Genomic DNA, 27,892 nt, shown 5'->3' with positions numbered 1-27,892 from the left:
TGCCGCTGGCTGCCGGGCCACTCTCGTAGCTCAGGGCGCGCCGCCCGGCGCCGGGCCCCGCGGGCCTACAGCTCCCGGCATGCCGCGCGCGGGGCGGGCGCCCGTGTCCCCCCTCGCCGTGCGCGCCGATCGGCCGTTGCCTGTTCGAAACGGCCAATGGCTGCGGGACGGCGCCGGCTACAGCCAATGGCGGCGCGCGTCCTGGGCGAGGCGGGGCCGAGGGGTCATGCGGCGGGCCAATGGGGAGGCGGAGCGGCAGGTATGAGATGGCGGAGGGAGCACCGGCGCCTGGCGGGCGGCGCGGCGGCAGGTAGGAACGGGGCCCCGGATAGACCGACACCTCCTCACCCCTCCCCGGGGCGGCGGGGCCCCTTCCCCGGCCCCTCGCCGCGTTACGGGTCGTGGCTCGGCCCGGGCCCGTTGTGGGCCAGCGCACCGCGGCCTCGGCCCGCCCACTGCGGCGCTTCCCCTGCGGGCCGGGCTCTCACCGTCCCCGCTGCGGCGGGGCAGCCGCTCCGCCGGCCGGGGTGCCCCCTACCCCCGCCGAGCTGTGGCAGCGCCGCGGTCCCCGGCTCTCGGCGGGGGGACGCCCCGCGGGACAGGCGTGAGGATCGGGGTGGGAGCCTGTGGGCCCCCCCGCGCCGGTTTGCGGCGCCTCGGCGCTGCGTTTGCCCCGTCCCCGCGGGCTCAGCGGCGGGCAGCGCTCCCTGCAGCTCCCCGTGCTGCATTGCGGGGGAGACACCGCCGGCTCCTGCGAGGCGAGCGATGCCGCTCCGAGCCACCCGCCCGCCCGCGGGTGAGGGGGCTGTTCCCTGGGGAAGCGCGACCCTGCGCGTAAATTAGCGAGACGAAGCCCCCCGCCCCGGGGCCGCCGTGCCCCCCCGCCCGCAGCCGTGTCCCCGCCGTGGCGCGGCCGCTGGCCGCCTGCGGGGGCGCGAGGCCGCTGTGGCCGGGCGGGCGCGTGGCTCCTGCAGCCGCAGTGACAGCGCCGAGCGCTTGGCAGTTGCAGGGTTTGGTAGGGTGATGGCACTGTATAGGCTTGCTTCGCATCCAGCCCTCTTTCTCCCTTGCTTTGTCCGCTCTGTGTGCGTTATTGTTGCTTTCTAAATACACGTGCGATCTCAGTTTCGCATAATTCACCTTTAGCACCTGGTTCGGTGTGCATAGCCGTTCTGTGACTGCTGCCGATAAAACAGCAGCGACTGCAAGAGCACTTCACCAGGACGGTGTTGTTGGATGACTGTTAAAAGGCTGTATCATTTATTTCTCCCTTTTTGTGTGTGTGTGTTTTTTGTTTTTTTTTTTTTAATCAATACCCCACCCCACCCCGGTGTGATGTGGACCTGCAAACTGAATATCCTTTGAGTGGTCATTTTTATGAACGTGCAAAACATATAGCTGAGGGCTGATGCCTCATACCTAGTCTGATTCACAGTGGTGCTGTCCTGTTCTCTGCTGAGTGGGACCCATCCTGATGGCACTTGCTGTGCTTATCTGGGGACACTGCTTTGGTTCCTGGGTTGGGGCAGAGCGTTGCTCTGGAAGGAGGGATGAAGAGATGGTGCTCAGTTTGAGCAGGGAGTGCCTAAAATGCCAGACCTGGTAAGGGTGCGAGTATGCTCTGTGCAGCTGAGAAACTCTCTTGGATAAAGCATTTTAAATGTGGGCTGGATCAGTCCAAATGACTGAATTTATTTGTTATGTGCTGCCAGTTGTCCCTAGGCTGTAGTCCCCTAGTTTTTACCCCTTCCCCCTCAAGTGATTAAATCGAAGCCTGAAGTACAAGTTTTACTCCAATGCTTAGCAAATTGATCGATCTCTTACTTTGCAGGTCTGTCACCACAAAGACCACAAAGCTTGCCTTTTTCTTTTTTCTTTTTTTTTTTTTTTCTTTTCTTGAAGCATGCTCCACAACCGTGCTTTTGCCCCTATTCCCTCTCATCTGGAGAGAAGCACAAGTTAGCTAGTAAAGCTTGCATGCTGTGCGTGTGGTCTTGCAGCAGGCTGACTTAAAGATTGGAAATGAAAGCTGATTGTCTTTACCTCCATACCAAATGTTACTGAACATGACAAAAGATGATTTGTGTGGGTCTCTCTTCAGTTTGTGGTCTCTCTGACCTCTGCCTGGCTCTTCATAACTGAGAATTATGATTGCAGTGTGCCAGAGTACTCAGTTTCAAAAGAGAAATATCTGTCTGTTTAATTAATGCATTTAATGTTTGATTCAAGCAGTGCCTGAATGCTTTGCCAGGCACTCAGTGTTCATGTCAGCCATTTGATATGGCGGGGGGGATGAGTGGAAGGGGAAAAAGCCGTGGGCCTGGAAGGCAGGATATGCTAGGAAAAGGCTTGTTATCTTGCTAAAATAGCTTGGTAGTGTGTCCCTGCACAACCGGACATCAAGAGCTCACATCGTAAACAGGTGATGAAAGGAGTCACAATTGCCAGTTATATTTTACTGCAAATAGGAAAACGTTCACTGTAAACATGACTTAATGGCAAAAAGTCAAAGTGACTTGCTGAGGGTCATGCAGAAAAAATGGTTGATTTCAGAGTTAAAGCCAAGTCTGAACACATGGCTACTTTTCTCTGAAGATAGCCTGGAGCAAGGAACAATCTTAATCAAATATTCCCTTTTCTGCAACCCTCGCTAAAATCTTTGAGACCTAGACTTGCATTTAACCCCCTATTCAGTCCAAGCTCCCTCAGGCACACATCTAGACCTGAACTCAAGACTGTATTGCATTTGCAATATTTTTTATGTTTGCAGGCAACATCCTGTTCTCATCCAGGGCCTGCGATGGGCTTGGACAACAGGATCCTTGTTCTGCTACGCGTCAGTTAATTGTCTACTTGCATGAAGGAGGAGCATTGCTTGCCCATGTACCCCAAGGCAGTGTCCGGGTCTCTGCACCAGCCTGGTCATTGCCTTGTTGCTGTGTGCATGTTTATATGCATATGAAAATGTCACCAGGCTCTGTTAATGCTCTTTTAAAGGTGTGTGGGCACTCAGTTCAGTCTGAAACTGAAGCGCTGAGTGCTGGACACTCTGCTGGGAAATCAAATTCCTTGTCCTAAAGGTCAACAGTCTTCAGTGTGTGTTGATTTGATAAGTGGCATGAACAGATGGTAAGGAGACAGGGCAGCATGGAAATGTTGGCTAACATCTAATGGCTGCAACTGAAGTCAAGTTCCTCTTGGAAATACTGTCCCTCTGTATGCTGGGTTAGGCTCCCAGTCACAGCTTAGGCCTTGTATTTCCCACTTGTTTCAGAGTTGGCTCTTTCTGTAGGATCTCATTTTCACTTGTTCTTTAGCTGGAGGCAAGAACAGGGAGCTGAGAACTCTTCCTTCGTTCTGCTCTGCTGGGTTCAGGCACGGACCTGCTGTGCTGCTTCTGTGCCAGCTTTCACCAAACCTGAGCTGTGATCCTGGGGAGTGATGCTGTTGGTTCCTGTGTTACCAAGTTGCACGGGTCTTGGAGCCAACATGGGTAGAGAAATGGGAGGAACTGTGACCCTGTGGTGTGATACATTTGGCTGACCCTTTGTTTCAGGGCTTCACAGGTCTGGCATGTTCTGGCCTCTCATTTCAGTAATACATTACACTTACTGTTGTGTCTGATGAGTGTTAGGCCCTTTTCTCCAAGAGCAACGGCCTCACTCCCTGGCTTTTGGCATTTCTCACCTCTATGCTAGGTAATTGCAATTAAGCTATCTAGAGTTTCCTCATGAATTTTTTCAGAAACTGTAGATAGTAGGGAATGTGATAAGCTGCTTAAATAATTGTCTGTCAGCTGGCTTACGAGAACTTTTAATGTGTTTGCTTTTGGCCTATAAAGCTCTAATAATTTGGAGTCCAGCCAAAACATCTTTTCTTTTCGAGTGGTAATGTGGCAGCTCTGATTTCCAGAGGCAGGGAGTTCTCAGGGGAGCCAGCATTAGTTTCCCTTTTTGTTTTTCTGGAGCTCAGACTCAAGGTTGAAATGTAGCTTTATGGTTTGGGAGTTCCATATGGGCATTCCTACAGCCCTGCTTGCGAGCCGTCATATAGCAGGAGACAAGCGTGCCACGGCTGGCTGTGCCTTGGAGAGCAGGAAGCCTTTTCGGGAACATCCTTCACAAGCTCTCAGGGGTGCCTGGAGCTTTCCTCTCATGCATGTGCCACTCCACACTCTCCTGGGCAGCCCCTGAAGAGCACATAAATATATCCCTGCTCCCTGGGCTCTGCAGAGAAATCTGGTGAATCCAGACAGAGATGACCACAGGTGGGATGGGAAGAGCAGCAGTTTCTGAGCAGCATGGGAGAGTTGCATAAAGTTACGGTATAGGTTCTTGTCACATGAATTCTGTTATCTGTGTATAGTGTTCCAGTTTTTTTACATCCTAGCCTACCCAAATCCCCTTCAAAAGCGCTAGGCCCCCGCTTTGCTCAGTTTGGTGAGTTAATTGGGCTACTTTGTGCATCTCTGTCTCTCCGGTACTGCGTGCTGTGCTGCTCTGCGGCTGGCCCAGCCTGTTTATCTCTGTGCCTCAGCAGTGCGGACCAGATGTCACCATCTTATTTAAATGCTGGCATGCATCCAGGTATGCCTCATTGCAATTCCAGCTTGTGAGAGTTTACACATCTGGAACATGGGATGTGGCCTCTGACATACTCAGTGGTGTCTGCGGAGGACTGATGATGAGAAGGGATTTAATGCGCTCTCATCCTTTGCAAACACCACCATGATACAAAATACAGATGCAAGCATGCATCTTGCCCGTTGCACCTCCAGAGCAAAGGAGTGTTGTGGAATTATAGAAATTTAACAAATGAAAACAAGAGCTGTGACTTCCCAAGTACCTCTGTTCTCTGTATTTGCCAGGCTGTGGCCACAAAAATCTCACCTAACAGTACTGTTGGGAGCTGGCTGTGGGTCTTGCTATCCCCTTGGTCCAGAAAAAACCACAGCAGCCAAGTGAACCCGGGAGTGCTACAGCATGCTATGCTCAAATTGCAATGTTTTGCTGGGGCGCTGACAGGTGATGGTGGGATGGGATTCCCAAATGTGTTCTGGGCAGCAGTTGATGCTACCAATTTTGAGTGATTATCATCCTGTGGGAGGGCTGGAGGAAAACATCCTTCCTGCCCTGCTGGGTTGTGCTGAGTTCTGAGGCTAGTTGCTACAGTAGCTTGTTAATTTTGCTGTGCTGTTTTTGTGTGATTGATCGATTTTTCATGTCAGAAGTAAACCTGGTTGTCGTGGGGCACCTCTTTGTAGATGGTCATTCTGCTCTGACCTGGACACTGGCATGGAGCTACTGGACTGAGAAGTGTCTACGCAGTGTATCTTTGCTAGTCTCTGAACTGCATGTTTCGCTGCCTCCGAAGGATGCCCTAGGGCTCTTATCTGCAGATGTAAGGGTGTCAATCAGGGGTGCAAGCAGCAATTTGAGTGCTAGGAGCCAAGGAGGTAAAGGTAGGTAGGACTAGACCATGCCTCTTACTGACTTCCAGTAAACTCAAAATGGGGAAGAAGTTAAAGATGTGAAATGAGGATAGTGAGGGAATGCTATCGTTGTTGGCAACTGGAAATGTACCATCAATGTACTTTGGGTATATGGCAGACAGGTGTGGACCTTGCAGTCCACCCAACCTAGGACCACACAGGCACAAGTGGGGAAGAAATGTTCTACCTGGGATATGAGTGAAGTTGAAGAGCAGTCAGTTGGCAAGAATCCAGGGACAGGTGTTCAGTAAAGACTTTTAGATTACACAAAGAAAGGTGTTAGGGTTCCTGGGAAGAGGAGGTGTCCTTGCAGTTTGTTAGACTCAGTAGTCAAAGGTCATGGTAGGTAATTCTGCAGTGCATGGGGAGAAAAGGCCCAAAATCCCTGTCCTAGACATGGCACACAGCATTCAGGGCAGATAGCACCTGGGCCCACGTGGTACCTCAGATCTATGATATGCTATTCACAATGCAAATGGCTCTAATAAAATAAAGCAAAAGAGATGCATTGTTTTGTCATGATTATAACTGTCATAACAGTCATAAATGGGGCAGGGAAAATACATCAACAATTTCTATACGACTAGCTCCAGGCCCTGGTGACCTTCTGAAGGAGGCAGCATGCCTGCCCAGCATGTTCTGGGTGGTGGGAAGTGGCTGCTGGGCTTCCTCAGGCTGAGACCTTCCCACCCTGCTGCAGGGGTCTGGATGCGGCCACACGGTGCCCTGCGTTGCTGCCAGGCTCCTGCAGCTCCCCAGCACTGCTGGCCTGTTGTCTCTGCCTCGCCAGCGGCTCCCAGCCAGTGCCTGGAACTCGGCTCTTGTGTCCTCAGCCCCGCGTCCCAGCCGTCCCTGCCTGATAGCTTTCAAATCAGCTCCTTTGTGCTCAGTCCCATGTCGCCCCTCACACAGAAGCTGGATTTCTTCTAAATGTCTGCAGTGTGACCTGATTATTTTTCCTGTCCTTCCTCGCCCTCCTTTTTAATAGTGTCTACAGAAAAGCTGGCAGAGTTCAGTTATATCAGTCATGCTGACTGATAGTGCTGCCTCTTCTCTTGGGATTCCTCCCTCTTTTCTGCCCCTCCAGCATTCATTTCAGATTTAGCTATCAGCCCTCTGAAGACAGGGTATTGCCTTTGTTCTGTGTTTGTACAGCATGGAGCACAGCAGAGTCCCCAGCTGTGACTGAGGTTCCCAATGCCACAGTGATAAAAGTGAATAGATCAGTAACAAGAGGAGGCAGCTGCTGCCATCTAAAAAGATTCAGTTTTGGTGCTGTTTCAGTGAAATCAGGATTGGATCTAAGGCTCCTCTTCTATTGCTGCTCCCAGTAGGGGTTTATGTTAAAATAAAGACACAAACTTTAGACCGCATTGAAAGTCATGAAAATCAGAGCGGCATTGCTATTTATTGCTGTTAGACTGTTATTCTGATGTTAAGGCAGACATATGAGCTTGCGGATCTTTAATGTAAAATTACCGGGTTTCTGGTGGTAGCTGTGTTTCTGCATTTTTTACAGAGTCTTGGGTAGGAGGAGGTTGAGCCATTGCACAGCGTGGGTGTGCAATGAGCTGTGGTGGTGGCGCTGGGAAGGAGACTTGGTGAGGAGCACTGCAGTGAACATGTGGTTCCTCTCTAAGGCGCCTCTTAGTTCTTTTTCTCCTTCTAGCACTAGAAGGCATCTGGATACTCTGATGTTGTGGTGATGAGTGGTTGAAGTACTGCTTTCTTGACTTCAAAATATTCCAGTGGCTATTATTAAAGATATCACAGAAGGATTCTCTAAGGTCAAACTTGAAAAATTTCATGGTGAAATGCAAATTTTGTGATGTTTCACATATTTCAAGATGTCTTGCTACTGCAGCTTTCTTTGACACTGGTAATATGTTGCATTTTCAATTTCTTCCAAAGCACGCTTCCCTGGTACCCCCCCTCAACCCTTTTATCTTCCCAGATAGGTCCGTCTCCAGGTTCACATCACAGATGCGTAGCTGATGTTGCTGAGGTCTCCTGTGAGTCCTTTACAGAGACAGAATTAGAATTCTTAGATAATAGCAGTGACTCGGATACCCAGCTTACCTGGTGTCCAAAAGATGGCCACGTGTTACGTTAGTTCCAGGTTGTCCAGCACAGGCTGCCACTGCATAATAGCAGCTTTCTTCCCCAGCTCCTGGCTGTTTAAATTGTATATTATTATCTAGTCCCCATAGCCAAAAAGCTGAATCACTCCATGTTAGCTGTTTAAATGTGAAGAAAGCAAAGCAAAAATTAAAAAGGCAGCGTTTTCTAGTATGGTTTACTTGTATTAAGTCTAGAGACAGCATCCACTGTCCCATGCACTGTGTACTCATCACAAAAGGACTCTGCCCCTAAAGACTTTATGAGTATAACCCTAGGCAAAAATTGCTGCATGTTTTTCTTGACATTTTTTAGAGGCAAACCAGTCATCCCATGAAGAGTTACTGTGCCGAATCCAAGGCCTGAATGTGATCTTTGTTAAACTGTCTTACAAGAATGTTGGTCTGAAGTACAGTCCTCAAAGCAGCCTTAACTGTGAGGTCACTTCTAATGTCTCTGCAGTCCATTCCCGTTAGACTTCTTTTAAATATATATATTATTTTTTTAAATCTAGGAAATAATTTGTCTTCTAGTCCTTTTGTATTTAAAATGATTCCACATCATTCCACTATGGTTCTTTCATCTCTTTGCAAAATCTGGGATGGCTCCTATCTGGTTCTGGAAATACTCTCTTCAGACATCCTCGTTAATTGGTTCCTTACTCTGGCACAATGTAGGAGATGATGCTCCTTCTCTCTCCCTGGGGAAATACGAGCCTGTGCGCATCTGTCCCGTCTCCCTTTGTGCTTAGCCAGGCAAAGTATTGCTCGTGTTTTGTGTTCTTTAGCACTGCCTGCTTATCGCCCTGTTCTCAGTATTTGGTAGGAGCCTGGCTCTCTCTCATAGGCTAAACATTTTGTTATTACAGAGGGAGATTTTCTTCCATTATCTGCCTTATTTTCCAAAGCTCTTTAATCTTTTTGCTCCTGTATGGTAAAACTCACCTGCTGTGGTGTGGGATGGACAGGGGTGGATTTTGCCCAATGAAATAGGTACATCAGGCTCGTCTGAAATCTGCAGCTTCCAGTTTTTCCACTTTCCCAGCTAGAAAAACACAGCTAATGCCTTGCCCCAAAGGTACCTCTTCCTTTTCTTTCTTGGCTTGTGTTCTCCTTATGCACTGTTTCATGTTGCTTGAACTGGTTTCTGCCTTCACGTGTGTGAAGACAGAATAACATAAAAACTGTAAAAGCCACCAAAACAGTTAGGTCTCACGTATCTGAATGCAATCTTGCTGCCACATGAGCAGACCACCACAGGTTCAATTACTAGGTTTTGCCAGTTTAAGTCTCATTTTTATCCTAGTTTCCAAGGCATTTCCTGGGCCTGGATCTAGTTACCTTAGGGATTAATTGATCCATCATGATTTTGACCTCCTGCACCATCCACTCCCCATGAAATGATGGGGCTGTCATGCCTGAAGCAAGAACGTTGTGTGTGACAGACAGCTTTCTTTGTGACTTGGCTGGGATCACAGGCTTCGCTTCTAAAATACCAGAATGGCGAGAATCTCAGCACAATATAGGACCCATTTTTTTTAATCTGCTGTCTTAATCACAACCTTATTAGTACAAGGTTTTCTTATTCATTGAGATTTGATTTTATTCATGGGATCAAAGAGGAAGCTATTTATTCCTTTATTTTATCATCTTCTGACACATCGTAAAGCAGTCTGAGATCACAGCATATAGAAAATATAACTCTGTAAGGAGGAAAAAAAAAAAAAAGAACAGGCAATAAACTCCCTGAATGCATGTTTGTCTCCCCTTGGCTGCTGTTATATAAACTGTGAATCTAGGTAGAGTACATTCATCTTCCTTTTTTAACATGAAAACAGCAGATGGGGCACATGGCTTTTTCTGAAGGTTGTAGTGTGTGCAGCAGTGAGGATTGGCAGGGTTATTGTGTGTAAAGCCAGTGGGGGCTTTATCTTTGCTCAGAAATAGCGGTTTGCTTCACATTTCCATTTTGATTAGCAATAATGATACAAAGGCAAATTTTCTGTGCGAGGAAGAGCTGCTAATAAAGTGACCTTTCAAAATTAAGTAGCTCATTGAAGTGCCATACCACAATAAGAGTATACAAGGCTGTTCCCAGCTGCGGCAGGCAGGGAAACTGGATGGGAATCTAGAGACACATGGAATGGGAAGCCTGAAGTGGATGAATGGCACATGGTGGCACAGTAATAGTGGCAAAGAGCAATGGCCAGGTGCTGTTTCCAGCTCTGGAGGGGCCAATTATGTGCTTTGTCTTAGAAAGAATCTAAAAGTGTGAAAGGCAGGGGCAGGCATTGTTTCTAGCAAGGTTTCTGGGCATGGGGTTGTGCAGTTAAGGGACTCGACTATTGTCCTGCCAGTGCTGTAACATTGGTTGTGCTTGGATGCTGTTGGGAATGTGTTTGCATGGCTTTACTCATGGTAAACACAGAGTACATTTGGGCTATTTTGTGGATTCCCCTTAGATACAGGTGGAGAGCACTTAATACCACACTGGTCCTAATTCAAAACCCGGGTTTCTATGTAGGAATTATTTGCCGTTAAACTCCAGCTACGCAGCCTTTGGCAAGAGACATGAATCAATTTGTCCAGCTTTTCTTTTCTGTTTTGTCTCTGTGTGAAGGCTGATGCCCAGTGTGTGCCAAGGGGGCCTTTCAGACCCAATAATGCGCCCTTGTGTCTCGTAGCATGCGTGGAATTTGCATAGGCTGTGCTGGGACAGGCAGGTTTCTTTTGTTGCTGGAAACAAGGAGCAAGTTCTTTTCCCTGTCTCTGCTTCCTAATGCCTCTCCAAAAGCTCTCAGCACTCATGTAAGAAATTTACTTTTTTCTGTGTATTTTTGCATTAAATGTTAAACTTTGCATGACTTGTAACACGGGCTGTGCAGAGAATTGTCAGTCAGTTCTAGTTGACAAAATTGTTTAATTTTCTTTCTCTGAATCTAGATATCTAATTGTCAGAGGGAGCAGATAATCTGTGATGCTTGATGTAACTGCTGCAAAGTATTTGCATATCTTCTCTGTGGGGAAACAAAACTGCTAGTGAGTGAATAACAGTGCACGGATCATTGCAGGCAGGGTCACTGGGCCTATACACTTGCTATTAACCCTTCTCAGGATCTGTATTGCCACAGAATCAGTTGTCATGGGTTTCAGGCAAAGGGCTTGCTCCACATTATTGGCAAAGCTGGCACTTGCTTGTGCATTATAGACCTGTGCAATGAAATGTGAATATGATTAGATTAATTGGAAGTTGCTTTTTGGCAGCTGATATGGAGTTGTTGCATTTTCATCTTGATTTATTGCAAATAACAAACTGTTGAAAAACAGGCTGGGAAGTGCTCAGAAAAATATGTCCCCCATTTGGAGTCGGCAGCATGCTTGCTAGGCCACTCTAAGCCATGCAGCTGGGAGCCTTTAAGAGCTTTCTAAAATTTTAGATGACCTGGCAGATTGCCTTGCAGTCTGCCTTGCAGACTTTCTTCCTCTCCATCCTCTTGAAGGAGTCTTTGACATCTGTGGAGAGCAGTGGCAAGGGGAGAGGATTTTGTATGGATTCTCACGATGCAAGTGTTGCTGAGAGCCTGGTTTCCTCTGATTTCAGCAAGTATCTTTGTCCTTGTGGAGCCTGAGTCCCAGCTTTTATTCTCTTATTATGATCACGCATCCTGGAAATGATGCCAAGATGGTCTTTCAGGTCAAAAATGTGCAGCAGTAGTTCACCACACCACAGCTGGGTTCACAGATACTGTGTGGAGGTGGGCTGGAGTTCATGTGACTTACCAGTATGTGCTTTGATATCTTCCCCTTGGTTACCTACTGTCAATTTACGTCAGAAAAATAAATTGCTGGGATCTCTGGGCTAGTAGCTGAAGTGCTCTGTTGTTTGAACCAGTGGATGTAAGGTCCAGTGTGTCGCAAACTGTTTTGGTGGCAGGCGTGCTGAGCAGTGAGCCCAGATGCCCAGTGTGGTCCAGACATGGTGATGTGGCCTCCACCCCTCAGCAGAGAGGAGAAGGTCAGAGCACTCCAATCTTTTGTGGGAAAGCCTGCTTTGAAGGGAAAGCCTTTGGTGGCCATGGGGGTGATTGGCAGAGCACATGCTTCCCCGTGGGTGCCACACCACACCTAAGGGACTGATACGATCCCTGGTGCACAAGTGCAGCGTTTCTATTGCATGTGCACTTGGGCAATTGCTATTGGAAAATAGTGTTCAGCAGGACCTCACAGCAGAGGAGGGATGTTGAAACCATGGAAAGTATTATATAAGAGCCCAAGAATGATTAAAGGATTGGGGAATGTCACACAGTGAAAGCATACAGTGTTTGCAAGCTGGGTGGGTAGGCAGCCTCCACCCAGAGCCCTGAAGACCTGGCACGCCAGTTCACAGGTCCAGACCAGCACTTCATAGCCAAGTATAACATCGGGGCAGTAGCTTGTGACTGGAGAATAACGACACTAATCCTCACATTTAAGTAAAAGAGGAACAGGAGAAGCCAGCTAAGCAACTCTAGCCTGTGGGCTTGACTTCAGAGGTGGGCAAGTGTTTGAAACGGTGGGAAGATGGTAATGGAAGACTTACAGGCAGATGGAAATTGGGATAAGTTCTAAGTGTGAGCATTAAGAGCACTGACTAGCCTGAGATATTTCTTTGATAACTCTTTTGATTTTAGAAATGGTAAATGTAGCTCACCTAACCAGTGGTAGGGCTAAGTATCTGTTACAGATAACCCTTAGCAGAGCAGTGTCTCAGATGCATCCCTTTTCCATGCTGCATGAGAAGCTATGAAATGGAGAAAGTAGAAATCAGTAGAAAATAGGGAGGTCAGATAAAGGACAGCTTGAAGAAGAGGCAAGAACTGGATGAGCTGAAAAGAGATGTTCTAGGAGAAATGTTACTAGGGGTTCCTTAAGGACTGACTTTCTGTGGTTTGTGGTGATACTGATGAGTTCAGGCTCACTGTAGACTCAAGAGTGCACAGCTGGGCAGTTGTCATAGCTGACGGAGAGCAATACCCAAAGATCTGGCAGCTTGTCACCTGAGAGTGTTTCACCACATCCCTAGCAGAACTGTGGGTCAGTATTATGGCATGTTTATGATTATAAAAACAAAGTCCCAGGCCATGGGAACTATCTATTTGGTGATAGGACAGTAGGAATGATAGATTGGCAATGGGAACTGATGAGTATAAGCTGGCCATGAAAAAATTTAGATTGGGGTTTAGACTTTCAGGCCACTGGGATTGAATTTCTGGGAAGGGAGACAGACCAATCTTATTTATGACTGAGAGTGGTAGGTTAATGAAAAGTATTGGGTGACCTATCTGCCTGAGTTAGTAGGATGTAGATACAGTGCAAGTTTTAGTTGGGTGTTGCCATGTGTTATATGTGTTACCACCATGCTACAGAATGCTAGTCTTGGGCTGTGTTGTACAAACAGGCCAGAGAGAGTTTTGCTCCAAAGGGAAATGTAGCCGCGCTGTGCGGAGTGCTCACCTAAGACAGCACTGTTGGTCTAGACTGGGAGCTCCTGTGTCAGCAGATGTCTCCTTCAGGGCAGACCAGCTGGCTGTAAAAAACAAAGCAATGAGGAGTTACTGTATTTTTTTTCCTCCTTCCTTTTTTTCCAGTGATGCCATCTGCAATTTTGTCATTTGCAATGACTCCTCCCTCCGCAGCCAGCCCATCATCTTCAATCCTGACTTCTTTGTGGAAAAGCTGCGCCATGAAAAACCAGAGGTGTTCACAGAGCTCGTTGTCAGCAACATTACCAGGCTTATTGACTTGCCTGGGGCAGAGCTGGCCCAACTAATGGGAGAGGAGGACCCAAAACTGCCCGGGGCAAACAGTACAGCCTCTGGATTTTTTCGGTCTCTGATGTCTCTGAAGCGCAAGGGTGAGTATAGCATGACGTCTGGTGCTCACCTTCAGGGTGATGCTGACTGCCATCGTCTGTTACATGTAGTTTATGAAACTCTCAGTGTAGGCCTGTTGTTTTGAGCTTGTGCTGAATGGTTAATACTATAGGTTTGTAATCTCTGGGGATGACGCCTTGTTGCATTGTGTATGAATCTGACACATGGCTAAGGGAAGGAAAGCTCTCCCACTGAGTCACAAGGTTCACAAAGGACCCTCTTGCTTTCTAAACCCCTTCTCAGAGGGGAGTCTAGATCTGATCCTAGTCTCAGACTTGGTTGACAATTTAGGTCTTGGCGGATTATTTGTACAGCCACTTATCAGAGTCAATGTTTGCCTGTCAGAGCCCTCCCCAGGACCGTCACTGAAAGAGTTTCACAAAGTTGAAAGTACAGATGATTTATTAAAGCAACAGATACAACAAATTCAGAATTGCTATTGATAAATACAGTTACTGTGAAAATCGAGCTCATGTGAAAAGTTCAGCGCTCTTGTTAACAGTACTTTCCTGGGTAACATCCAATGTAGTTGGAGGTGTGAGTCTTACCAAAGAGGTGTCCCTGCTTGGGAAGGAGAGAGGTCCAGGCCCATTGACCCGCCTGGTAGTTAGAGTTCTTGCCCTCAAAATTCTAAATACCAGATTTGTACTCGTGGCAAGGTGGAACGAAGTCAATTATTGTGTGCCGATTGGCCCTTAGCAAGGATTGTCAGTCCTGGAAGGTCAGTGGGGCCAAACAGTTCACCATGGGGTGGGGGATTAAGTACAGATGTACAGGGGTCCTTCGGGCTTTTACTGAAGCAACACAGGGCTGCGAGGCCCCCGCCTCACCCCAGATGTCACTCAGTTTGAGTGTTAGACCACACTCGGTGACATCTCTTTCGTGAGACAAGCATGTCACTGAAGTCAAACGCCACTATTCTTACTGATTCACGGTAACTTCTGTCACTGGCACCACCAACTCTGGTGTCCCACACCTTTAGAAAAGAGTAAAATGGAGGCCAGGAGGTTCATCCCAGAAATGCCCTGCCCTTCTAGAGTACTTTTCTTCTGGAGGTTATTGCTGTGGTTTATGTCAGGTTGGCCTCGGTGGGTCAGCTGCTCACTGTGCGCAGTGCAGCACATACCACAGAGAGATTTCTTTGGCCCCTGTGTGTTTCTGGCCTGGCTCTGTGGATAGCACTGAGCTGCAGAGTGGTGCCTGAGCAAGCTACAGGTTCTTCCTCTACACACCAAGGTGTCCTTGTCTCTCTGCTTGCTTGTGTCCATGGAAGTCCATGCTCTGTTTTTCCTAGCTTTCCTTGTAAGTGGTGGAATATCGGTAAAGGCTGAGAGCATCAGGTTCCACAAACAACAATAATGCCCAAGCTTCCCAGGCCACTGACTTCACTCAGGGCCCACTGTCATGTTCAGTTGCTGTCCCAGTGCTCTGGAAGGTCTTGCCTGTGCAGCTCAGAAATCTGTACAAATCTGTGATCCACATCTCAATCCAGTGAGTCAGTGACAAAGCTCTGCAGACTGACTCTGCTGAAGCCCAGATTCAACCCTGGGAGATGACAAATTTCTCTCTGAGACAATCATTCAGCTTGAGTTTCCTTCTGGTAAACTGACAAGTGACTTATCTTCTCTTTCAAGTTCAGCTGTCTTATTATGAAACATTAGCTCTAGGCCCTTTCTCAGAAGTCTGAGATTTGCTTTTGTGCACAGTTGTGTTCAGATCCTCTCCTCTTCACTGGCTGGCATTTACCACTCTGTTTTGTTGTAACTGAAAGCGTGTTCTAGGTGTGTGTGTGCCTTCTCCCACCTCTGCTCACGCTCAAGGGGAGCCTGGTTCTCCCAGTAAGTTCAGTTAAACCTTCTCACTCATCTAGACAAAAACTGCCTCCATCTGGGCACCTCTCACATCCCTCAGCAGCTCTGTTTTCCTAGCTAGACTGGCTGTCTGCTGGCAGAGAAGCTGTGGGTAGCAGCCTTCAGATGTTGGCAACCTAGGGCTGAACACTTCTAATCAGCGTTCCCCTTCTTTTGAGCAGTTCTGCTGTTGTGAGTACCTCTGAGAAGAGAGCTATCGCTATGTTTGAGTATGGGGTTTTTTTGTCTTCAACCTTTATATAGTTTCTCTAAGTGTTTCTAATTCTACCAAACCTATTCCTCCGCTGTGTTTCATAAAGACGAGCTCTGCAGCCCCACTGCTCAGGCTGTATCTTCTGGTGCTGGCTTCAGCCCTCCACTCCCGTCTCACCCAGTGGGAACCCTGGTCAGATATACTCAGGGGGAAATCAAGTACTACAAATAAATTCCTTTAGCATCCTTAGGTGAGAACTAGTCAATATTGCCATGCTTACCTTGCTGCTCCATAGTAACAGGTCTTCATGCTGCCCCCAAACTGCAATTAGACTGTGCTCATACCTGTTATTGCTCCTGCCTCTGTTCCCGGAGTGTAGTAGAAACACCTTAAATTCAGACCGTTGCCACTTGACAAGCAGAAGTGAGTGAGTAACCAAGTTGAAAGTGTTTCCTTAGCATGTATGGAAACTTCCACATTCTTGTGAAAACCACCTAGCAGGGACTTCTGAGCCTTCTCTAGCTTGTTTTTTTTAATTATCTGTACTCTGTTGGAGCACTGCTCTTATCAGACCTGACATCTGCTAGCTCTCTTCCCCAAGAGCTCCGCCTTCCCCCATACAGACGTCTCCATGGCCATGTGTCTCACTACAGTTACAGCTAGCAGATGTTCCCAAGTCTGCTGGCTGCACTCCCAGGCTGCAATGGCAGTGTCTCTCTGCATTGACAGGCACTGTCTGTGAACTCCTTGGCCAAACTCTGAGAAAAATAAGTTTGTGTCTACAGAGAAAATCGGTTTCATGTACTATGTTTCATCTTGGAGCCATCATTTGTTGCATCATTGTTGCAGTGTTATAGACCACCTAGAAAAAACGGGTTTTATTTCTTCAAAGCCAGAGGCCAAGGACCACAGAGCTCAGAGCAGATGAAGCTGCAAATACTTGCAATTTCTTTGAGCATCAGGAAACTCAATCTCATGCTGCTTCTTAGTTTCAGAAGCAATCATACAGTAACATCTAATCCTTTGTAACTTAGCATTCATTCTCCAGACAAGTCTTTCAAGTTTCTTTGAGAATCAAATTCTTATTTGGGTATCAACTTCTGACTTCAAAAGTAAATCAGATTTATCGGGCCCTGCATGTGTCAAGAAGATATATTTTCCTCTTCTCCTTCTGGCCCCTATTGATTCTATCTGTTGAATGTCTCATGAGTTTAGTTTTCTTCAAGGACAAGAATATTTTGCTAACCCTTCTCTCCCTTTGCACTCAAGTGGATAAAACCCTCACATTTCCCTCATTTCTCCTGCAGGACTGAAGCATGCGCTTTGTCAGAGGGAGCTCAAAAAGTTCTTATTTAACAGGAGGCTGGAGTTCCTGGTGGCTTATTATGTGTTTCAGGAGTCCTGGAAGAAAGCTGAACATTCTTCAGGTGGAATAAATTTAGTTGCACAGGAAGGTTGCTAGAGAAATGCATAGAGTTAAACAGGTCTTTCCTGTATGCTGTGAGCATCAACACCACAGAACAGTAAGATCTGTAGTACAACAGACCAAAAGCTAGTAAAATCAAAATGTGCTGGGGGGGGGGGGAAGCAAGAGAAAGCTTGTACGAGAGATAAATGTTATCAGACCAGCCAATGCACTGCTTGGATTGGTGGGCTATCAGCTGTACAATAAGGAGGGAAATCTTCAGCCACAGAAAGCTGGGCAGGTGCCCAGCTTGCCCTCAGAAGTGGCCCACGCTTCTGGCAAGTCTGGTTGTGGAGAGAGGTATATTCTTCTCTTAAATCTGTTGGTTCTTTGAAGCCTTAGTGCAAGGGCAGGACAAACCAGCTCTGTACCTGGTTCCAGTTCTCAGTGCCAGTCAGCATGTTGTGGTATGGTCTATCCAGCATCTAGCTGTCTCTAGCTGTAGTCAAAACTTCCATGCACCTGAGGGAAGAAGCGATGCTGAGGGCTCTGGTTGCTGCCAGTGAAGCACCTGGGAGTTGCCTCAGCTTTCTTTTGTATATCTGATTGAGAAAGCCATTCTCAGCAGGACTGCATTTATTAGAAAATACTGTCTTACCTGGGAAGTCCCTCTGTGGACAAGAATAGTTTTGTGCATTGGTTCAACAAGGGCCTTTCAGTTAAATGGGCTTCTTATCTAATGTCTCCTCCCATGCAAGGATCTTCTTTCAGCTCAGTTGCTTCTATCTTCTGGGGCGGTAGCCTGTGTTATTTACTGGAGTTCTGGAGCTGACAGCTTATGCTTGATCTGTAACAGCCCCATGAGATAAAAGCAAACTCTAGGATTGAGAGGAGCTTGTCAGTGCTCCATATGGAGAAAGGCCCAGCTCATTGCTTCACTACTCTGCTCTTTTTTTTTTATAACTCTTCCTTGTTCAGCCTTCATAGTTTACTGTAATTAGGCCAGGGCAGGTGAAATGGAAGAGACATTCACTGGGATCTGGGAATTCCAGGAATTACCCATCCCTGAAAAGGACAGTGTGAGCCAGTTGGAACATGTCTGCTCTTCCCAGTAGCGCTTGTTCTACTCTCCCATAGTGTCATAGCTGCATGTCTTCTTTCTGCTCCATACCATGTCAAGCCACAGTGAAGATTAATCTGGACTTTGCTTCCCAGGTGTGTGTGTGGAGTGTGGCAGCCACCTGGGTGATCCAGGCTGCCACATCTGCTCTTTGCACTTTGCTGTTGCCATAAGGTCCAGGCTTGCAAATGATATGCCCTTTAAAATTGAAGCATCTGTTCTGGTGTTGTTTTCTTTTCAGGAGCTAGAAAATGTTTGCTTTAGCTGATAAAAAACTGTAATTAGGCTGCAGTAAGAAGCAGTGTGATTAAGCCATTTTAAGTACAGCATGGTGAGATGAAGTGACTTATTTGGGAGTGCTTGTGATATATCTGTGGGGGTCCTTGTGACCTTCACCCTCAGCATTTTGGGGCACTGGTCTTTGCATGCTGATAGCCTGTTCTTTGGGGACCACTTACCTCTGTGGTTGTTGGGTTCTAAGCTGCCTGAACACATTACCTTCTGTTCTGCAGAGAAAGGGGTGGTGTTTGGCTCACCGCTGACAGAAGAAGGCATTGCACAAGTTTCCCAGCTAATCGAGTATCTGCACAAAAGTAAGCGACTCTGTCTTACTGTCTTCCTATCCCAAGGGGTATCTGTCTGGCCCACCTCAGGTCTCTGGTGCAGACAGAGTGAAAAGCTCTGAGCTCTCCACCAGCAGGAGTTTGGGGCTGCCCTAGGCAACCGTTGCCCAGAATTGCCTAGCAGATATGTTAATCTCTTCCCTCTGTGCATGGACTCAGCTGATGGGAGCCAGCTTGAAGTCATGTGTCTGAACACAGTTCACTGAGGTTTGCTGTCAAGCTCTGGAAAGGGGAGGGAACTGCTTTGGTAAGAATCAGCCTCTGGTTAATCAGTGGCCTTTTTTCTCCCCTCTGCTGAGCAGATCTAAGAGCAGAAGGCTTGTTTCGGGTGCCAGGCAACAGCATCAGGCAACAGATCCTAAAGGATGCTCTGAACAGTGGTACAGATATTGACCTGGACTCTGGGGAGTTTCACTCCAATGATGTGGCCACCCTACTTAAGATGTTCCTGGGTGAATTACCAGAGCCACTGCTGACACACAAGCACTTCCATGCCCACCTCAAAATTGCAGGTGAGTGAGCAGCAAGAGATAGTGATGAGCAGGGGGAATGGAACTAGCTTCCTAGAAAGCTGGTAATGCTACAGAGCTGTGCACCAGGCTACGTAAGCGTAATCCTTGAAGGCAGGGTAAGAAGGAATCTTCCTTCATCTCAGCCTAACGGTGGAAAGACTGGAGCTGAAAATCCTAAGGAATTAGACCAAGCCTGTTTAGCCCAGTCTTCTCTCTCCAGCAATAAACAGATACCTACAGAAGCAGAGCCTGCATTGGTAACCTGGGTCTCCATCTGATTTAAGTCTGGGGGCCTCCTGAGTGAGGTGTGGTTTTTACGTACTTAATAACTGTTATTGATCTACCTTATGTGAACTTCATCCATCTTGCCTTCAACTCATCACAACTCTTAGCCAGCGTGTTGTCCTATGGGAGGAGTACCACAGATTAACACATTGGGTGGGGAGCTTGGGAGCTGGAGGGAGAGACAGAGGGCCAAGAACTGTGCAGGAGTTTGGAGATCTGCGTACGAAGAGGGGAGGGTAACCACTTGCGATAGAGCTGCTGTTAGGAAAGCTGATGCATGTCCTTCACGTTCTGCCTTGTGATTTGGCAGACTTGACACTGTTTGATGAGAAAGGGAATAAGACCAGCACTCCAGACAAAGAGCGCCAAATTGAAGCCCTCCAGCTGCTGTTTTTGATCCTTCCCGCGCCTAACCGCAGTCTGCTCAAACTGCTGCTGGACCTGCTCTACCAGACCGCGAAGAAGCAGGATAAGAACAAGATGTCTGCCCACAATCTTGCCCTCATGTTTGCACCCCACATCCTATGGCCCAGAAATGTGAGCAATGCCTCAGTATTTGCGGGTGGGATATGGCAAGGTAGAAAGCAGCTTTCTTTGGCAGGCCTGCAGGGGAAGAACCAAGATGTGAAGGTTAAGTATTGATATGGTAATGTGAAGGTTGGAGGCTGGGATGGTGAGGTGGAGCTTCCCGGCAGGACTCAGTCCTAGTGTTCAGTCCAGACCTGCCATAGGTCTCATTTGCAACAGATGCTTCGTCTTTCTCAGTTAAATTGAAAGCACAGGACAGTTCTGCTTCTTTTAAGAATGACAGCTCCAGACAAACCTTGCGGATCGCTGCTGGTGAACTGTTTGGCCCCAGCGTTGTCTAGTTTTCCTCTCAGAGCAGCTTTGTCTTTGTGAGCTCTGCCTGCCCATCTCCTCAGAGCAGGTCTCCTGCTGAGACACCATGTGTGTCTATGTCCCAGAGACAGTGAGGGCAGCAGAGACTCTTCCTCCTCCCCTTCTAACTGCTGCACCTTTGGCTATGTCCCCTTGCCAGGTGACAGCGAATGACCTTCAGGAGAATATCACGAAGCTAAACAATGGAGTGACCTTCATGATCAAACACTCTCAGAAACTTTTCAAGGTAAGTGTGCTTTGTGGGCTTGGTCTCCCTGGCCCTTCAGCAGGAGACTGGACGAATGCCCCTTCTCCAGACAGATCCCAGGTGTCAAGTGTGTATAACGAGCGCTCTCTTCTGCGGTAAGAGAAGGAGGCTTTCTACAAGAAACTGTTCCTTTAGTGACTAGGGAGAACGGCTTTAGTAGGCGGACAGCCCCGGAGGTGGCTGTGCAGGGGCAGGTCAGAAGCACGGTGCAGTGTAACACCACCCTCTGCTGGGCACCCAGACCTGCTGCCCGGCTGGGAAACCTGCTTCTGGGGCGCAGGTAGCAGCCGGACTCCCCTTGGGTTCTGGCAGGATAAGGAAGCTGAAGGGGCTTGTCCTGGATGAATGCTGCCAAGAGCTGAACACCTAATACAGCAGGTCATTTTGTTGTGAATGTCTCTGCAAGTGGTAGTCACCCCCCTGCTGTTACAGGCACAGCTTGCAGGCATGGACCTCTGTCTAGCTCAGAGCAGGGTGTAGCGGTATGACAGTCAGGAGCATGCGGCTTTCTGCAGGTTCCTCCAAGGAAGCTTTTCTGCCACAGGCAGCCTCTTGACTTCTCAGGACCTTCCTGGCCACTGTAGGCATCTGCTCTCTGCAGAGAGTCCTCCCATAGAAAGTTCCCCTTCTGCCCTCTTACTCAGGCCCCTGTTTGGCCAGCTCAGAGCTGGGGGAACTGCTTGGAGAAAGTTCTCATGGAACCCTGCTCTTACTGTGTTCTGCTTGTGCTGGTTGCCTGCGTCAAAAGGAAACGGTGAACAGGGACTGCACTGGGGACATGAAATCCCATTGTTCTGTCTGCCCTAAACAGCTGAATCTTGATGGAAATGGCTTGTTGTGGTATGTTTGAAGAGCAGCTTTTGTTGGGGCCACTCTTACCCCAGGGCCAAACATGCTAAACATACATTTGGCCTTTTCTCTGTCCATCATCACAGGCCCCAGCGTACATCCGGGAGTGTGCCAGGCTGCACTATCTGGGGTCCAGAGCCCATACATCAAAGGTAAGGTCAGCAAATGCAGTGGCTGCCCTGTGTGAAAGGGCAGAGGCTATGACACTAGGAAGGGATCCTTGTGAGTGAAAGAAGCTGAAAACAAACCAAGTCATGAAAGAGGATCTGTCGGAGAGCAGGAGTGAGGGAACCATATGGTGTGGTGCAGGCGGCTGCATTAGGGAAATTGGGCAGAGCTGAAGCATCTGTTAATCAAAAGCACAGGGAAAGCAAGCTACCAGCCCCTGTTTAGCAGCAAACCTGCTCCCTGTGCCTAGTACATGCAGCACCTGCTCCTTCATGGGCTCGTGCCTTCCAAACAGAGAGATGCGCCTGCTGCTGTGGCCGTGCTGCTTGGAAGAGGGGCTGGGATAAAGGCTACTTGCTGCCACTGGGATAAGATTTGTCTGTGTCTTGCCAGCAAATGCTTCCCTGCCTTATATAGCTGCAGAAGAGGGAAGATGCATTGCAAGGAGCTGCACTGACCCTTCTCAAGCCTGGAAGGGCTTCTGCAGCTGGCATCCGGGAGGGGAGGGAAGAAGCAATGGGGTCACCTTTGTATTGCTGTCACCTCTCCCTGGCACAGGGCCTGCTGGTGCAGTGCTGCTGCAGAGGGGTAGGGAAAACGCAGCCCTTCATTCACTGGGGTTAAGGCAGCTCACGAGACTCTTCCCAGCCTGGCTCAGATGGGAGGCTCGTTTGGATTAAAGCATGGCAAGCGACTACTGTCTCCGCTTTCCCAGGACGACCTGGATTTGCTGACATCTCCTGGCTCCAAGGAGCTGCAGCCCCTCAAGTCTCAGAAGCGAAGCCGGCTGGACACTTGCCACCAGGAGGAGACCCAGCAGCGCACGGAGGAGGCACTGAAGGAGCTCTTCCGCCATGTCCACAATATGCCTGACTCTGCAAAGAAGAAGAAGCTTATCCGGCAGGTAGTGTGGGGAGGAAAGATATCTTTGAGGTGTGCTTCTCAGCACAATCCTGGGCACAGGGCTAAAAGCAAGGCCTTTTTGAGAGCTGCTCCTAATCTTGGGCAGGCTGGGGAGAGTGGGCTTTGGGCTGTGTAAGTGGCAGAGCTGTATGAAGGCAAGGGAGGAGACTGCCTATCCCAGATGTGGCTGACCATGGAGCTTGCTGCACCAAGCTGTGCTTTGAGCTCTGTTTTCCAGGCCAGGGACTTGCCGAGCTAGCAGTTCCCCGGTCCTGTTGAGCTTCCTCCCTCAAAGGGAAAAATCTTTTCGCCTCTTGCCTGCAAAGAGTGGACAAACTGGCCTCCTCTTGGTCCCATGAGCATTCTTAGCCAACCTGCTGCTCCAGAGAGACTAGTTGATATGGTCAGCACTAGTTGTGGCTGCCAGCCTCCAGCTGCTGCCCAACACCCTTTCTGCTCCAACACCTGTGGATTTTGGCTAATCGGGTAGACATCACAAAGCCCTCACACCCAAGCTCCCTGTAATCCTGGGTGGGAGATGTGGCCTTCCTCTGCTTTCTTCTCCCTGCAGCTCCGAGCTGCTCCTCCGTTTTGGGGTGCAAAAGAGAGAAACTGAGTTCTAGGAGCAGGTAGAGCAGCACACAGCAGCAAGGGACTGGTGTAACTGTAACAGTAACTGTGCTAACATACTGCCCTCATATTTCATCCTAGTTTAACAAGCATCCTACAGCTCTCACTCCTGGCTCTGATGTACCCACATCCCCAGCACCACGACGTACCCGCTCGCGCTCCTTCAGCGGCCTCATTAAGGTAAAGGCAACCTCTGACTCAAGCTCTCTGCTGTGAGTTTGTGATGTCGCTCTGTGCTTCTGCTTTGCCCTGGCTTGAATGAGGCCCTCAAAGGGTAGGGACTGTTCAAAGTATTGGGTCCCAAAACCATAGATCCACTGGGGACAGAAAAGCCAGCACCGTGACAATAAGCCTTGTTACTGTAAAGTATAACCCTCTATGAAATGCGTGACTGTAGGATCTATGCATCTTTCTGAAGGATTGTTTGCTTCCCAAGATGAGATGAGGACTGACAGGGTCATGTAGTCTAGCCTGCTAGCACAGGTGTTAGCACACTTGCAGGCTGCACCACAGCAGTGTGTACCCGCTTCTGACAGGCTGGGTTCCTGGCCAGAGCTCAGGTCAGCTCCCAGGCCCTTCGCAAGCTGGCAGGCTCAACCTAGTGGCATGGTATTTCAGGTGGTTCTGCTTTGCAATCTTTGTCCCAGCTTGGCTTCCTTTTTTCTTTCCCAGCATCCAACTGTTTACCAGCAATGCATCCTGCTCCTTCCCTTTCTTTTTCACTTTGCACTCTAAGCACTAGCCAACAGCCCTCTCTTCTTACGGCAGCGGAAAGTTTTAGGAACCCCAGTTATCCTGGAGAGGAAGAGCAGGGATGCCACACCGGAGCCTGAGCGAGTCAGCAAAGAGAATGTCCACCTGGTAAGAGCTGCTGCCAGCACCACTGAAGCTGCTGGTGGTGGAGCGTGTGAGGGGAGTTCGAGTGCAACTTGGGTGCTCGTTTCAGTGATCCCTGGGGGGGGCTGCTTGCTGTTTTCTGCCCAAGAGAAATATCTTCTGTGTGATCAAATAAAGGTCTTAGGAAGGTGCTAGGAGGAGAGCAGAGCAGATGGCAAGGGTGGCATCGGGACAGGAGTGGCATCACTGGGCCTCCACTCCAGTCTTATGCCTCTGGCTGTGTTCCTGGCCAAGGACATTGGCTTGTGGCCCCTTCCTTCTCTCCCATCCTCCTCCGCAAGTTATACAGAGCCTGCTGCCTGTGGGTAGTAGCACTGTCCGATGGCCCAGACTAACTTAAGGCTGGATTTGGGTGGTCACTGCTCTGGTGGTACAGGCTGCTCCCAGGGAAGGCTGTGGATGCCACTTCATTCCACAGCTCTTTACTTTTTTTTTTTTTTTTTTCCCTCCTCTCTCACCCAGTTACAGAAATGTGGATCTCCAGCTCACATGTCCCAAGCAAAGCTGAAGTCTTTGGAGGGCCAGAAAGCGGTGAGACACGTTCATATGCCCATTCTCCTTCCTGTGGGGTACCTGGGCCTGACATGTGCAGGGGTGATGGCATGCACGCAAGACTCTGTGACAGCTGTGGTCCCCTGGCTTGTAGCAGTCTGCTCCATGCCAATCTGCAAGCAGCTGGCATGCTGAAAAGCTGGGCTTTGAAGGGTTTCACCAAAGCAGGTGTGTACAGCCCTTCTACCTGTGAGTTGGTAGGCAGGCTGTCACGGGAAACAGAGTGAAGCTGGCAGCACAGGGTGGTACTAGCAGCCTGTCAGGGTGGCAGTGGGGCAAGAGGTTGGTGCAACCCAAGACCAGCTGCTGTGTTTGTCCCTGTCTTCTCAGTGCCTCCTGTCTCTGCTTTGGTAAAAGGTATAGGAGGCAGACTCCAGGCAGGAGTCCTTGCAGGGGGAGGACAGCACATCAACATTTTCTTGCATGGCATTCTGTCTCTCAAGCATTCAATTGCTCTAATTCTCTGCTCCAGGAATCCTGCAGACGCATGCGAGCCCACCTGCTTTCCAAGGATTCATCATCCCTCTGAATCGCCTCGCACCCACACATGGTTTGGGAATGCCCAGCCTCGCAAGCTGTGAATAATGTGCTGCACTTAGAGGGGAGTGCTGCAGGCTCACGGCAGCCCTCGCCAACATGGCAGTGCTCTTGAAACTGGACCTTTGCAAAGACTGCAGGAACTTGTTTCTTTCTGTATATAAATTATATTTCATTCTACTATGGGGCAAACCACTATCTAACCAAAATTTGTGCAGCATGTCTGACCTGCTGGCTCTGGGAAGAGCTGGAGTGCTTGCTTACAAGGAGAGCCCTGTGCATTGCAGGGCCCTCTGTGCACTCCCAGCTTTCTCTGCAATGTTGCTAGGCTGTATTCTTTTGTTTTTTCTGCTCTGAGTTTTTAACATATGGCTTGGTTTTGCTCCCTCCCCTGTTAGCAATGGGAACGGTGGACTCCAGCATTCACCCACATCCTGACAGCTAGCCTTACCTCCAGGCCTCCTCTGCTTCCTCTGGGCTCCATTTCACCCTGCTGTCCCCAAAGGGCTGGAGTGCATAAACGGTACAGGGCGCAGGATGAGCCTGGGAGAAGAGGAGAGGCTCTGGGTGCCATCATTTCAAGTGGGGCAAGGGGAAAGCAGCTTCCCTGATAAACTCATCCCTCTGTTTCAGCTTTAGCTGGAGGCAGCCCTTGCTCTCTATCTTCAGATTCCAATGGCACAGCTCTGCCTGGTGAGCAAGGAGTCTCTGCTTTGTGTTCACGCAGGGAGGCTGAGCTTGAGTGGGGAAGGAAGCTGGAGAAAGCTGTCTGGGGCAGAACAGCCCAGCCTTTGGAAGCCAGGGTGTCTGGAGCAGGCAGAATCTTGTGGCTGTGTGTGCAGCATAGGAACACTGTGAGCAGCGTGAGAGGTGAGAGAGGGCTTTAGCTGTTTGTGATCTGCTGCAAATGGTGCCAAGGGCTTTGGCTCAAGATATCTGGATGGCTGGTCAGGCAACTGGCTGATTAGTCATTAAACTGGGGGAAATGGCTGGAGCTGGGTTCAGCTTTTTGGTCTGAGCTGCAGAAATGAGATGAAACCATCTAGATACAGGATAAACCCTCATCACAGCTGGCCAGTGTCAGCGGTCTTGTTAAGCTGAAGTGCTCCAATAAACCAATCTTGCCAAGTACCTGTCTGCAAGCAATCTGGAGTAGGCAACACACAGGGTCACTACTGTGAAATAGAGGTTTAATCAGCTGGGGAACCATCTAAACACTTCTCAGTCCTTCTTGGCAAAGCAAATAATCTCTGGAATCCAATTATAATTGTCTTCTAATCTTTAAGAACCAGCAGCTGGCAGGAGTTAGAGTTCTGTCCTTGACAGCTTTCTGAGACAACTGGTGGCAGGAGGTGTGAATATTGGGATGTGAGCAGGGAGTTCAGTCTGACTGGCTAGAGCTGTCAAAACAGGACATCGGAGCCCTGTGCAGCTTAGCTGGAATTTGTCACTTTTTTTAACTGTGATTTTTTTTTTTTATTATTAGTGTGTTATTTTTAGATACAAAGCTATGTGCCTCATGCTGCTCTGTCCAAAGGGATGTTCCTGGTACTTTACTGGGGGTGTCTGTCCCCAGTATGACCCTAAATTGGAGGAGCTGCCTTGAAAATGTTGGGGGTAGTGGGACTGCAGATGTGTGAGATGGGAGTTGGTAGTGTTAGGAGCCTCTGTCGCAGCGAAGAAAGAGCTCTGGTTCTTCAGGGACCAGGCAGGCGAGGATGCTGTGAAGAAGGGCAGAGGCAGTTTGCTGTGGTAGTAGTATGTGTTTTTTGGATGTGTCTGTAATCATTCTCTCTAGAGGCTGAGGCTGTCTGTGTGCTCTTCTCCAAAGGGGACTGTGTTTTGCTGACCGCACTTCTGTCCTGACCCGGCAGTCTGCCATTAGTGGAGTGGAGACCTGGGAATCTCGGCTTTGCCTCTGAATAGAAATGAGGCAGAGCCGAAGGTCGAGCAGCAGCGCCGAGAGAGCTGGGTCTGGTCCTGCTACCTCTGCCCTTACTTGCATCGAGGGTGGGTGCTGGATGAAGCATTTGTTCATCACCTAGCTTAGCTGGGCGCGTGTCTCTGTATGGGTGTCCGCTTGACAAGGCGGTCTTGTTCCTAAGACTAAATACGCTGCTCCCCTGTAGATGAGAGGAACGTAACTCTTCACTGTTCCCGCTTACTGATGGCTCTAGCTCAGGGACTCTGCCTTCTGGCACAGCTGATATGTGCTTAGCTCTAAGAAAAAATTACCTATGGGGTATCAGCCCAGTGTTCTGCATCTCCCAGATGCCCTCCCTGCCAAAAGGGGTGGGTGCAGGCTCCAGACAAGGCAGTCGCAGGAGGGGTTTGGTGCCCTGGGCTTTAGCCCAAGGTGCTGTCCTCCCTGTGCTGAGGACGGTGGTGGCGGCTAACAGATTTGGCCTCTAGGACCCTTGGCTGTTGTAGTTCCAATGTGTTCACACTGTCTCACATGCAAGGGGGAGTTTTAGTCATGGTTGACGTGTCTCATTTGTCTGCCCTGTGCAATGACCCACATGGATGCTTCCTCCCAGAGCAGCCACTAACTGTTCCCAGAGTCTATCGTTTCCAAAGTATTTTTAATCTTTATTTATATATGCTATGTATGTACTGTTTCAGACTGTTGCCTTTCTGTGTGTTCATGTGAAAACCCCATATTAAATGCTTTTATTTTTAA

The 27,892-nt window shown here is 48.9% G+C and overlaps 1 protein-coding gene and 1 long non-coding RNA gene across 10 annotated transcripts; one reads left to right on the top strand and one right to left on the bottom strand.

Moving 5' to 3' along the window:
* Positions 1–235: 235 nt before the first annotated feature.
* On the top strand, positions 236–27,892 carry ARHGAP19 (Rho GTPase activating protein 19). 4 transcript variants are annotated; one of them, XM_056351998.1, is made up of 12 exons: positions 236–310; positions 13,236–13,501; positions 18,622–18,702; positions 19,035–19,244; positions 19,840–20,066; positions 20,569–20,655; positions 21,612–21,677; positions 22,409–22,597; positions 23,308–23,406; positions 23,995–24,087; positions 24,586–24,654; positions 25,148–27,892. In XM_056351998.1, exons 1-12 carry the CDS (start codon positions 240–242, stop codon positions 25,202–25,204), a joined length of 1,515 nt encoding a protein of 504 aa, XP_056207973.1. In that variant the 5' UTR covers positions 236–239; the 3' UTR covers positions 25,205–27,892. The 4 variants fall into 4 exon arrangements, with proteins under 4 accessions (XP_056207973.1, XP_056207975.1, XP_056207976.1 ...); XM_056351999.1 differs by lacking the exon at positions 236–310 and adding an exon at positions 9,332–10,416; XM_056352000.1 differs by lacking the exon at positions 23,995–24,087.
* LOC130155065 (uncharacterized) lies at positions 6,881–17,163 on the bottom strand. 6 transcript variants are annotated; one of them, XR_008823913.1, is made up of 4 exons: positions 15,865–17,163; positions 13,977–15,065; positions 13,102–13,174; positions 6,881–9,095 (listed from the first exon to the last, which is right to left on the bottom strand). It is a non-coding gene; the product is annotated as an uncharacterized LOC130155065 (long non-coding RNA). The 6 variants fall into 6 exon arrangements; XR_008823912.1 differs by lacking the exon at positions 13,977–15,065 and having other exon boundaries at positions 6,881–7,728; positions 8,554–9,095; XR_008823915.1 differs by lacking the exon at positions 13,977–15,065 and having other exon boundaries at positions 6,881–8,792; positions 8,950–9,095.

The sequence above is a fragment of the Falco biarmicus genome, chromosome 9 (genome assembly GCF_023638135.1).
Source record: "Falco biarmicus isolate bFalBia1 chromosome 9, bFalBia1.pri, whole genome shotgun sequence".
NCBI lineage: Eukaryota > Metazoa > Chordata > Aves > Falconiformes > Falconidae > Falco > Falco biarmicus.
Note: the sequence above shows the minus strand (reverse complement) of the source record. Positions and strands in the feature narration are given on the sequence as shown.

Bases quoted from the DNA above. Each gene is read 5' to 3' on its own strand.
- ARHGAP19 (XM_056351998.1), top strand. From the start codon at position 240: ATGGGGAGGCGGAGCGGCAGGTATGAGATGGCGGAGGGAGCACCGGCG. The intron at 21,678-22,408 runs GTAAGGTCAGCA...CCGCTTTCCCAG, and splicing joins CCAGAGCCCATACATCAAAG to GACGACCTGGATTTGCTGAC. The intron at 23,407-23,994 runs GTAAAGGCAACC...TTCTTACGGCAG, and splicing joins CCTTCAGCGGCCTCATTAAG to CGGAAAGTTTTAGGAACCCC.